At 49.7% G+C, this 12,061-nt stretch overlaps 1 protein-coding gene across 6 annotated transcripts; it reads right to left on the bottom strand.

The window, feature by feature from the left end:
* Nucleotides 1-867: 867 nt before the first annotated feature.
* Nucleotides 868-9,861, bottom strand: C2H8orf58 (chromosome 2 C8orf58 homolog). 6 transcript variants are annotated; one of them, XM_043986471.1, is made up of 9 exons: nt 9,730-9,859; nt 8,846-9,141; nt 6,942-7,010; nt 5,517-5,977; nt 4,944-5,090; nt 4,212-4,314; nt 3,916-4,025; nt 3,608-3,714; nt 868-1,773 (listed from the first exon to the last, which is right to left on the bottom strand). In XM_043986471.1, the coding sequence occupies exons 3-9, from the start codon at nt 6,952-6,954 to the stop codon at nt 1,662-1,664; spliced, it is 1,053 nt and encodes a 350-aa protein (XP_043842406.1). In that variant the 5' UTR covers nt 6,955-7,010; nt 8,846-9,141; nt 9,730-9,859; the 3' UTR covers nt 868-1,661. The 6 variants fall into 6 exon arrangements, with proteins under 6 accessions (XP_043842406.1, XP_043842407.1, XP_043842405.1 ...); XM_043986472.1 differs by lacking the exon at nt 6,942-7,010; XM_043986470.1 differs by lacking the exon at nt 8,846-9,141 and having other exon boundaries at nt 6,942-7,092; nt 9,730-9,836.
* Nucleotides 9,862-12,061: the final 2,200 nt, after the last annotated feature.

The following is a 12,061-nucleotide window of genomic DNA, read 5'->3' as shown; positions in this document are numbered from 1 at the left end:
CATTGTTACACCCATCCTGCAGAGGAGAAACTGAAGCTGGCAAAAGGGAAGTGTCAGACTTGGGGCTTCACAATTCCAAGCTCAATGGCCCTTCCCTACCATGAGCTACCCCAACAGAAAAGCCTCTGACCTCCCTCTGACCACAGTCCTAATTTATCCATCACCACCCCCTCCCCAGCTCACACACAGCTAGCTATCTAACCTTTGGCCTGCAAACTGTAAAACAGAACAACAGGGGGCAGCTAGGTGACACAGTGGATAGAGCACTGGCCCTGGATTCAGGAGGACCTGAGTTCAAAGCCGGCCTCAGACACTTAACACTTACTAGCTGTGTGACCCTGGGCAAGTCACTTAACCCCAACTGCCTCACACACAAAAAAAGAAAAGAAATAAAAAAACACAACAACACATGAAAACGCTACCCACCCCTCTTCCATCCCAGCCAGCCCCTTCCTCCTCCTCCCCAGTCACACATCTTCCCCTCTCTTCCAGAGTTCCCACATGCAAAACAAGCCTCTCCCTTTATTAGGATTATAAATCTAGAGCCAAAAGGGACCTGTGAAATCATCTCATTCAAGCCCCCTGATGTTAAAGATAAAGAAAATGAGACCCAGACAGGGTCTCATCCAAGTGATTTGTCCAAGATCAAAATGGTAGTAAATGAACCCAGGCCCTCATCCCCCAGCCCCAACTATACCACATTGCCTCTACTGAGCCTTTCTACCCATGTTCCCTCCTCATCCTGAAGTGAGCCTCTGTGAAGTATCTTCAACTAACATGGGATGCAGACAGCTGTGGTGCACCAACTTGAAGGGCCCCCACCCTAGAGGTGCTGGGCTGCATGAGGAGAGCTAGCTGAACGGGACAGGTCCCTAGAGTGAGCACTTAATTAGTATGTGTTTAGTTGAATTGAGCTCTGCTCTCTCCAGAATAGTGAAGGAAAGCTAGCTCCCTTTTTTCTCCCACCTCAAAAACCAATGGTCTAACCAACCCCCACAGGAAAGCTCACACTGACACCTGTGTACATATAAACACATCTACATATAATTACATATAAATACACATCTACAATAGGATGCACAGGGTCTGTGGGATCATGCTTCACACAAAGGCACAACAAAATAGTTCAAATTGTACAATCCCAGGGATTTCTAACAATGGGACAGGAGCTAGGATAGTAAGTACTTTGGCAGTCCATAGACCCCCACCTCCACTGCAGTCCTCCTCCAATCCTTCATCCTGACCTTGATTCTTGAAGACTGGAAGTGGAACCCAAGCTCTGGTCAACGTTACCGAGCTAGAAAGGCTTCAAGGGCCTAGTGATGGACCGTGTGTCTGTTGTCCAAAGTCAAAGAGACTCGTCAACACCTTGGTCACGGGGCAATGACATTTTTCAACCACAGGAACTCAAGGAAGAGGGTATACCAAGTTCTATATTTCAATCAGTGAAGGACTGTCAGTTCCCCAAGGTGTCCAAAAGTCCCACATTCCTGAGATCTTGAAGGGAAGAGATCCAGCTCTCATACCATGGAGCCCACTCCAAGCTCCTGGTCATGCCTGGTGAGGAACAGATTGAGCCCAGGTAAACTGCTGCATTATGGGGCATTGCCCCACAAATGTGTGCCAGGGAGAGAGGAAAGGGCTTTGGTTTGTAGGATGGTTCAAAAGACTGAGAAGTTCTTGGCTCGATGTCTCTTTGCCACCAAACTTGGCATAAAGGTCCTCCTATGGGGGTAATGCAAGGGATCTTCTGGTACTTCCTCTGAATCTCTCCTATAAAGAAAGGAGATGGGTATCAGGTGAGAAAGAAATAACTGCAATAACTTTACCCAGGAGCATCTGTTCAGCATGTCATTTCAGCGATGGACAAAAGGAACTTTGTTGACACATTCACTTTCTTCTTACCCCTGTGCCCAGTCCCTATCTTTATTGTCCAGAAAGGGAAACTGAAGTACAGACTGCTTAAATCAAGGGCCATTTTGAGTGACAGAACTTTATAATAGAAGTACTAGATTAAGTGTCAAGAGACCCTGGATTCTAGTCCTAGCTCAGTCCCAAAGGACTCAAGAGAATCACAGAAAGAGCTGAACTTTGGATCAAAAAGAAATGGACTTGGGGCAGCTAGGTGGCACAGTGGATAGAGCACTGGCCCTGGATGCAGGAGGACCTGAGTTCAAATCCAGCCTCAGACACTTGACACTTACTAGCTGTGTGACCCTGGGCAAGTCACTTAACCCCAACTGCCTCACCAAAAAAAACCAAAACAAAACAAAACAAAAAAAGAAATGGACTCCATACTTTCCTCTGACCCCAGCTATGATACTCTATGAGCTTCAGTTTCCTCATCTGTAAATGGATGATCATATTATGATCCTTTACTTTAGAACCCATTGCACAGGGCTGTTGTGAGCCTTAAATTTCAATGACATACACAAAGCACTTTATAAACTTTAAAGAGCTAGCTAAGTGTCTCTTATCTTTCTCATCATCAGAGCTTATTATCTGCCGGGCAATGTGCAAAGCACTTTTTATAATTATTATTTCATTTGATCCTCTAAGCAACCTTGAGAGGTAGGTGCTATTATGATGCCCATTTTACAAATGAGGAAACTGAGGCAAACAGAGGTCAAATGACTTGCCCAGGGTCACACAGCTGGTAAGTGTCTGAGGCTGGATTTGAACTCAGTTCTTCCTCATTCCAGGCCCAGCTCTCTTATCCACTACATCACCTCAATGCCCCATCATTATCATTCTTATTCTCACTCTTCTCATCTTATATTCAATAAAGTTTAAACAGTCTAAGGATAAATCGATATCCTGCTATCATCCTTTATGTTTACTCTCCAGACTATTATTATCATAAGGCAGCTAAGTGGCACAGTGGATAGAGTGCCACCCTGTCTGCCTCAGTTTCCTCACCTGTAAAATGAGCTGGAGAAGGAAATGGCAAACCACTCTAGTATCTTTTCCGAGAAAATCCCAAATGGGGTCCCAGAGAGTCAGACACGACTGAAACGACCAAACAACCACCACAAATCGCCAATACCATATCATCATCAACATTCTCTGACCCTGTTTCCTCATCTGTAAGCTGGACCAATAATAACAGCTCACATTTAATCTTCCGTAGGGTCTACTATTATCCTCATTTTATACATTAGGAAATGAATGCTCGGAGAGCTGTCCAACGTCACGTGGCTGGCTAGTTGTGTGAGCTGGGATTCAAACCCAGGCCATCCTAACTCCAAGACCAGTGCTCAGGTCACTAGGCTGGGCTGCCTCTGGACAATCTCTAGAGTCTCTGCTCCAGAAAAAGTCTCGATTGGGGGCAGCTAGGTGGCGCAGTAGATAGAGCACTGGCCCTGGAGTCAGGAGGACCTGAGTTCAAATCCAACCTCAGACACTTGACACTTACTAGCTGTGTGGCCCTGGGCAAGTCACTTAACCCCAATTGCCTCACCAAAAAAAATGCTTATCAGAAAGAGTCTCGATTGGCCATAGACTCCAGGTACCCTGGTTTCTCTAGTCTCTTCCCTTTCCACCCTCCTATCTGACCCCAGTTGATCTCCATTGTCCAAATGATCCCCATCCCTACCTCAAGACTCACCTTCGGTTAGGGGGGTCTTGAGCAAGAGAAGATTCAGAGGCATGAGGGCTCCTCCATCGTATCCTGTTGAGCAAAGCTTTGACTTTGTCCCAATGGGAGAGAGTAGTCTAAACAGGAGAACAGGTGAGTCACTGTGAAGACCCACTCAACCACCAAGCCCAATGAGGAGCCTCCCTCCCGAAATCTAGAACCTTACCAACATCCTAGAGGATCTGGTGCTCTCATCACAAGGAGTTCCTAGTATTGACCTTCCAGCCCTGGGCCTGCCCGTCCCCATTGGTTTGCTCCTGGCGAGATGGAGTACCTACCCTGTGGCCCCGGTGGGAGGGGATCGTGTGAGCATCCTCCGCCGGTTCCTCCAGCAAATCTGGCATGCTGACACTGTGTACCTCTGTCCGAGGCAGAACTGACTCTTTCACTGTGAAGAAAGGGGCTTGGGTTAACCTGGGCAGGGAAGGGGAAGCCACCGTATTAATCAAGGCCCCAGAGGGGAGGTTTAGGGGTATCCGACGCCAAAAAGACCTTCCACGGAGCAGATGAACAACAGCAAATGAAGGTTCAGGGGACCAGGAAGAAAAAAGCGTGCAGCAAGCAGTCATTTTACCTGTCTTCTCCACCTGGTTCTGACATTGCCGAGGCTCCAACATGGAGGAGGATCGAGGGTGGAAAGGGGCAAGAACTGAGCTCCCATTCAACTCTTCCATGCCCTGCACCAAGGAGAGAAAGAGACCTGTGAAGGGGCAGCTAAGTGGCACAGTGGATAAAGCACCTGCCCTGGATTCAAGAGTGCCTGAGTTCAAATCCAGCCTCAGACACTTGACACTTACTAGCTGTGTGACCCTGGGCAAGTCACTTAACCCTCATTGCCCCACAAAAAAAGAAAAAAAAAAAAAAGAAAAGAAACCTCGTTGATGAGGGGACCCAATCCAACACTGTAGAGCCCGATGGATTCCTGCCTGTCCATCCAATCAGTACCTGGCATTTTCTACAGCACTTGATGGTTTGTACATCTGTTAACTTACCTGATCCTCTTAGCAACCCTATTACATAAGTCAAGTGGTATAACTGTCTCCATTTTACAGAAGAGATACAGAGGCTCAGAAAAGTTAAGTGGCTTTCCCAAGGCCACAGATGTAAAAAGCAGCAAGAGCAGGATTCAAATCCAGGTTTCCCCAGAATCTGAACCTACTGCTCTTTCCAATATAATGTGCCCAGAACTAGGGCTGGACACATGCCCAATGTGCTCCTCTACCTTGCTCCCTGAACATGTGCCTGCCACACCAGGCCCCAGGGTCCTGTGTCCTCCCCCACTCCCTGTTCCTCACGCCTCACTCACGGTTGGCATCTGCCGGCACTGCTCTTGGAGCTGCAGATGAAGCTGTTGGAGCACGGCCATTTGCTCCAGCATCAAGCACAAGTGCTCCAAGTACCGCAGCCCCTGCCCTGGGAGTCGAGCCCAGGCATCAGACTCAGAGCCCACCACCTGTAGGACAAATCCGGGTATGGCAATTAGATCTGCTTTCCTCTCCTTGGGCCCCCAGGACTCAGAAAGTCCCAGCTTCAGGGAAAGGAAGGGAGAATGAGGGTGTGGGGAGCCACACCTTGGATGAAAGACCCCTACCAAACAGCATTCCCTGCCCCCCCCAGCCTAGGGCCGTATCTGGATGAACCTGTGCCCCTGCCCACCCACTCTTTGGGGAGGTCGCAAATAACCCCAACTACCTGTCGAGTCATGAAGCTATGCCAACACCTACCAATTAGGATCAGGAAATGCCTGAGAGCAGGCTCCACCCCGAGAAAGTTTCAGGGAGAAGGAGGTGGGAGTTAAGAAGGCTATAGGCAGAGGGGGTCTCCCCCACAGCCCTGTGCCCTGACATCTCCCTATTCTGGTCTGATGGGCAGCACTCACCAGAGAGTCTGCTGGGCTGGGCTGTGAGCCGATCTCTGCTTCGGGGCCACTCTGCTCTCCAGTTACTTCTGGGGACGCCTCAGGTCCCTGCCCGATCTGCTGGCGATGCTTGGATCCTGCAACAGCTGAAGTGCGAGGCCAGCAAGCCCTTGCCATCACCTGCTCTAGTTTTTGGCTGGCCAGGAACCGAGCCAGGTCTGGAGGGGATCCCATGGTGACAGCAGGGTCCAGCTCCAAGTTGGAAGAGTCCAGAGCAGAGCTCAGGGGGGTACTGGGGGGGCTTTCCCCTCCGCCCATTTCCATGCCAGAATCCCTGGAAGCTTGTTCCCTGGAGCCTCTCACCGTGCAGTCACCATCCTGGGGCTCAGTGGAGGCTACCCTGGGCATGTCACGAACACGAAGATAGATGCTCTTCGCACCAAGCACCACGCAGCCACCCAGAAGCTCCTCACGACCACCATCTGCCAGGAAAGCCAGCATCAGAGACCATACACGCTCCCACCCCCGAGATTCCTAGACCAAACAACATTCCCATGGGAAGGTGTGTCCCTGGAGGAGTGGGGGAGGGGAGGAGACTGCCTAAGGAGACACCAGGTTAGAACTCAGGTGAGATCACAACATCTCACAGCTGGAAGGGACTAAAGAGGTCACACAGGCAAAATGATAGGTGAACATCAAGTACATCTCCCTCAGGGGACTGATCACCCTCCATCACAAGACCTCCAGTAATGGGAACTCACTACCTCTCCTTTCATTGTTCCTAGTGCCAATCTCTCTTCCACCCCTCCTTAGCCTGCCTCCCTCCTCCCCCCCCCCTCTCTCTCACACACACACACACCCTCCTTGAGGGCAGGATGGTTTTTGTTTTGTCTTTATATTTCCAGCTCCTAATCATGGTGTTTTTGTTCATATTCAGTCCTTAATAAATGCTTGCTGGATCAGACTGGATTACATCAACAAGCACTTTTTAAAAACTTACCATCTGCAGGGCACTTTGCACTGGGAATGCAAAGACAAAAAAATTAAATAGTCCCTGCCCTCAATAAGCTTTTATTCCATTGGGGGCACCAACATGTACATATGGATATATGCAAAATCTTTTCTAAATAGACAGAAGGTAATTTGGGGTGGTTATTCATTTCCAACCCTCTATGACCCCCATTTGGGATTGTCTTAGCAAAGATATTGGAGTGGTTTGCCATTTCCTTCTCCAGCTCATTTTGCAGATGAGGAAATTGAAGCAAACAGGGTGAAGTGACTTGCCCAGGGTCACACAGCTAGTGTCTGAGGCCAAATTTGAACTCAGGTCTTCCTGCCTCTAGGGCCTGCACTCTACCCGCTGTACCACCTAGCTTGCCCCAATTTGGGGGAGTTCTTTTTCTAGATTCAAACAACACAGTCAGAGCTGTAAATCACAGTTCTTACCCTGGGGGTCCATAGATCCCAATCGGCTAGAAAGCTCTTCCACCAGATTGCCACCAACCCTGTACAGAACTGAAGAGAAAGAGGCCAGCCAGTCTTATCCCCAGGGCTGTGGGTGCTGATTTTGGGATCCCAGATCTCCTCATTTGAGTTCCTTTACAGAGAACAGGTAGTCTAAGGCACTGACTCCTAAATTTCTGTCTCAGGAACGTTTTGTAGGGCAAAGAATCCTTTTACTACCTATGCTGCCTACTATGAAAAAAAAATCATCCAAGCAAATGGCAAGACTATCACTACTTTCAGTTAGACACCACTGAGATAATGCCTTTTTTCTTTCTTTTTTTGTCTAGATCTATAACTGATAGAACTAATAGAGAACCTAACAGAGATCTGTAACTGATAGAACTAACTGATAGAGAACTAAGTGCCTGGCAGGAGTCAGTTACCACAGATATCTTGGTGACAGAACTTAAGCCCAGGACTTTTCTCCAAAGCTGGCCCTCCATCCATTTCACCATGCTAGGCTGTCTCTCTTTAAATTAAATGGGGGAGGGGATGGGGGTGGAGAAAGCTAGGTGGTGCAGTGGATATAAAGCACCAGCCCGGGATTCAGGACCTGAGTTCAAATCCACACTTGATGTTTACTAGCTGTGTGACCCTGGGCAAGTCACTTAACCCTCATTACCCTCCCCCCCCAAAAAAAATTTAAATACCAAGAAGCAGCTAGGTGATGCAGTGGATGGAGCATGGCCCCTTGAGTCATTCACATTTGGCCTCAGACACTTATACAGCTGTGTGACCCTGGGCAAGTCACTTAACCCTAAATTAACCCTGCCTCTAAAAAAAATTAAATTCCAGGAATGAATTAATCCATACTTTATTACTTCAAAGATCTATGATTTCATCAGCATCCCCTTGAATGTGCACAGATTGTCTTCATGTGTTGTTAGGTCCAAACAATTCAATCACTTGGTGACCAGCCCTTTAGTAATCAACACTTAACTTGGCTAGTCCTCAGATGACAAAGTTCTTAGTTCAAGGGCCACCTCCACATGGAGATTAGTTGTCAGAATGTGGTAATAATAATAATAAGCATTTATATGAGCTGGAGAAGGAAATGGCAAACCACCCCAGTATCTTGTCAAGAAAACCCCAAATGGGGTCACAAAGCATCTTGTATGACTGAACAACAACAAACACTTTAAATAGTACTTTAAAGTTTGCAAAACACTTTACAAATGTTATACCTGAGAGGAAGGTGCTATTATTATTATCCACATTTTATGGATAAGCAAACTGAGGCAGGCAGAGGTTAAGTGACCTACCCAGGGACACAACTTGAACTGGGCTATTCCTCACTTCAGGTCCAGTGCTCTATCTTCTGTAATGCCTAGATGCCATAGGATTATACATTATAGTATGATATATACCATATCATAATATATATTATACACTTATCAAACCATCATTGATCTAGAACAGACCTAAAAGGTTACCTAGTGAACCCCCTCATTTTACTGACGAGGAAACCGAGGCTTAAAGCCACTCAGTAATTTGCCCAGGGTCACATAGATAGGAAGGGGCAGAACTGAGGGCTTGAACCCAGGTGCTGTGACCAAGTTCTGCACTACTTCTAGGGCACCACACAAGACACCAGGAGAGGTTTGCAATAAATCCATGCATTCCAGAAACATAAATCCCAGTACAAACATTACCTCTGGAAAAGACCAAAGCGTGAATCCTTAGGCATTCCTTCCCCCTCTCAGTCCCAATCCCCCGTATGCATACCGTACATACAATTATCCCAGAAGCCCTCTCCATCACCTCGGCTAATAGTTCCTTTCTTCCCGTACGACCTCGGAAAGCTTGGAGGGTTTGGGGGCGAGGAGAGGAGACGGTTTACTCACCCAGATTGGAAGGTCTGGGCGAAGGACAGGGAAGAGGGCGCCGCAAAAGATGCTTGCAGCCCCACGCCGTAAGGGAGATGGCACGAGAGACCGACAGCTCTCATAAAGTATCGAGTGTTCTTATGAATGAGAGCTTCGAGGCCAAGTGAAAAACGCCGGAACTCCCACCCCGCCCGCAGGGTCCCAAGGCCAAGGGCGGGGGCCAAGCCCCAGGGGGAGGGAATCGTGGGATCTCGGAGTATAGCAGATCTGCAAGGAAGCACAAATTCCTAGCCCTGCATAGTAAAAGAGGCCCCCTAAGGGGGGGAGAGGGGGGAATTAGTCAGCGGCCGGTAGAGTTTATTTTTCTAATTAACACAAAATTAAGGTCGGGTGGTGGGAATTCAATACGGAAATGTTGGCTTGGGGCAGGTAAGCAGAATTTAAACTTAGAGCGGGGTGGGTGGAGGTGGGGGTTCTCAAATGGGATGTAAAGAAAATGGGGGAGGGGGCTAGCGCCATAAATCCAGGTAGTTCTAATCTCAAACCTGGGTCTATTGCAGGGTGGGAGTCCCAAGGCCAGGGGGCCCTGGGGCGTAGCACCGGGCTTCTCTGAAATGCGCCCTGGGCGGAGGAAGGAAGCGCGTAACCAGGGTCCGGGAGAAGGGGCCAGGGTCTCAGACGTGCCCCGGGAGAAAGCCCATCCGAAGGGAAGAGGAGAGCAGGGCGGATGGGATCAGCCGACGTTAAATCGGGAAGGGAGGGGACCGCCCCCCAGCCCCAGGAGCTCCACTAGCGTTTCGGCGCACAGACATCTCGGGAAGAATCCCAGCGCCGGCTCGAGTTCCCGGCGCTGTGGCTGGGGCAGGGGCAGGGGCAGAGGGAGGGACATGTTGGTGACTCACCCTGGTGGCCGAGCGGCTGTAGGGTGAAGACCCGCCGCCTCCCCAGCATGGCCAGTCTCAGAGGGTCTGAAGGCGCAGCTGCAGCCCAGGAGGACGATAGAGAGCCCAGCCCCGGCAGTAAACCCCAACTCCCCTCCCAGCCCCGCAGCCGGGACTGGGCGCGGCCCTGGGACACTCCCAGCCTAGAAGGGCTGGGGGGAGGGGGAGGGGGAGGGGGAGCGAAGGTGGGGAGGAGGGGGAGGAGGCCAGGGTTGGGGGAGAGAGGGCGAGGCGAATGCGCTGAACTGCAGTGGGACTGCTGAGGTCCCCTCTGGATTAAGGGGAGGATTGGGGACAGGTGGGGGAAATGTGAGCCCTTAGCAACTGGAGGCAGGGGTTATGGGGGGAGGCCTGTAGATGAATGAACCAGAAGAGGGGAGAGAGGAAGAGAGGCAGGTGGACGCTGGATTAAACCCCCCACCCCACCCCCGTTCTCTCCTCCAGACCCCTCGCCTAATCCTGACTGGGAAAGGAGATAAGGGCCTTCAGACAATTGGGCTTCACACTCCCTCAGCTACCCAGAGACCTGCACCCTTTACAATGAAAGCAGGACTGAAATGGGAACCCAGAAAACCAGACGGGGTGGGGGGGGGGGGTCTGATACCCAGCACCAGGGGAGGGGAGCCTTCCAAACTCACTTCCCTATCCACTATCCTCTCCCAGGAGGACCTCAGTGTTCTCAGCTGTAGAACAAGAGTTCTGGGCTACCTAAATTCTGGCCCTCTCCAGATTCTACAAATCCGAGTTAAATATAACCGAGGGAGGGTGGGGCAGCTAGGTGGGGCAGTGGATAAAGCACCGGCCCTGGATTCAGGAAGACCTGAGTTCAAATCGGCCTCAGACACTTGACACTTACTAGCTGTGTGACCCTGGGCAAGTCAACTTAACCCTCATTGCCCCACAAAAAAACAAAAACAAATAAATATAACCGAGGAAGGAGACTGTGACCAACGTAAAGAAAAGGAAGCTCCGAGTTCTTTGTGGTTCTGGAGGAAAGGTTGTGACCTCCGAGCGGGAAGAGCGTCGTGATATATATTTCCCTCCAGCTCCGGCACGAGTAGGTGCTTCCTAAATGTCCTGAATAAATGAATTAATGTCATTCTTTCCACTCCGAAGACCAGCTAGGGTTGGATCTACCTAGGTTTGGAATGACCAAACCCATCCTAATCGGTAAAATGGAGATAATAACACCCGGTCCCGACTGCCCCCGAGGAATGCGGTGAGGATCGATTGAGATTGATGCGCATATGCAAAGCATTATTCTTATTTTTAGGCTGGGGCAAAACTCTACTCCACCCCCTTTCCCCAGGGATGGGAGAAATAGATCCTATTAGGGAAGCGAGCAGAAATGTCTTTTCCAGGCAGGGCTGGAGCTGATCCAAGTCTAAAGCCAAAGGTGCTAAAGACGACCTAGGACCCCAATCCGTAGCTCGAAGTTAGAGGTGAAGCTACAGAGAGACCTTCCAAGTCTCACTTGTACTCCCTCTCTTCCTCCCTATTCCACTCCGACTCCAAGGATTTTCCCGTTCCCGTTCCAAGAATCAGATAGTTGGAGTGGGGTGAGGGGGAGGAGATACCTGAGTCGAGAACGGAGTTCACTCCATCCTCTCTCAAGAAAGGGAAAGAAGAAAAGAAAATCCTTCAGAAGCAGATAAGGGAGAGAATGGGGCTGTAAGATCCCTGCCCTGAATCTGGGGAATGTGAGGCTAGATTCCTAGAGGGGCCCAGTGGTGACTACAGGTCAGGAATGTGGCCCGCCGAGAACAGGAAGCTCGGGGTTTGCAGGAATGCAGTCCCAGGCTCGGGCTTTGTGTGTGCCTCAGACTGGCTTCCTCTAATCTACCCAACCCCCTTCCTAACTTCCCCAGAAGTGAAAAAAGACCAAAGATTCACCTACCCTCTGTACAACCCTGGCTCCTTACCAAGCTAACGAAAGAGAGGAGACAACTTCTTTTGGACCCTTGGGACACTTGGTTAGCCATGCCCCTTAAATCACTTCCTTCTCCCAAACCCCCAGCCCTTACCTTCTTGACCTAGGAATAGCTCCCAGCAGTGCCCACATCAGAAACTTCCAGGCACATCCTGCTTCTGTTCTCCTTAAAGGTCAATCCCCTGCACATTCCAGGGTCGTACCTAGATCTCCCCAAACCATGCTTCTCATCTTATCCAGTCATCCACCAATAAAGCAGAACCCAACCTTACTCCTGCTCTAAGAAGAAAGGAAGAAAATCCATACTCCTTGACTGGTGGAAACTGCATGGCAGCTGACTCCCATGTGGTTCCAATCACAAGT

Source organism: Dromiciops gliroides, chromosome 2, assembly GCF_019393635.1.
Source record: "Dromiciops gliroides isolate mDroGli1 chromosome 2, mDroGli1.pri, whole genome shotgun sequence".
In the NCBI taxonomy this organism is placed as follows: domain Eukaryota; kingdom Metazoa; phylum Chordata; class Mammalia; order Microbiotheria; family Microbiotheriidae; genus Dromiciops; species Dromiciops gliroides.
This window is presented reverse-complemented; position numbering and strand designations above follow the sequence as displayed.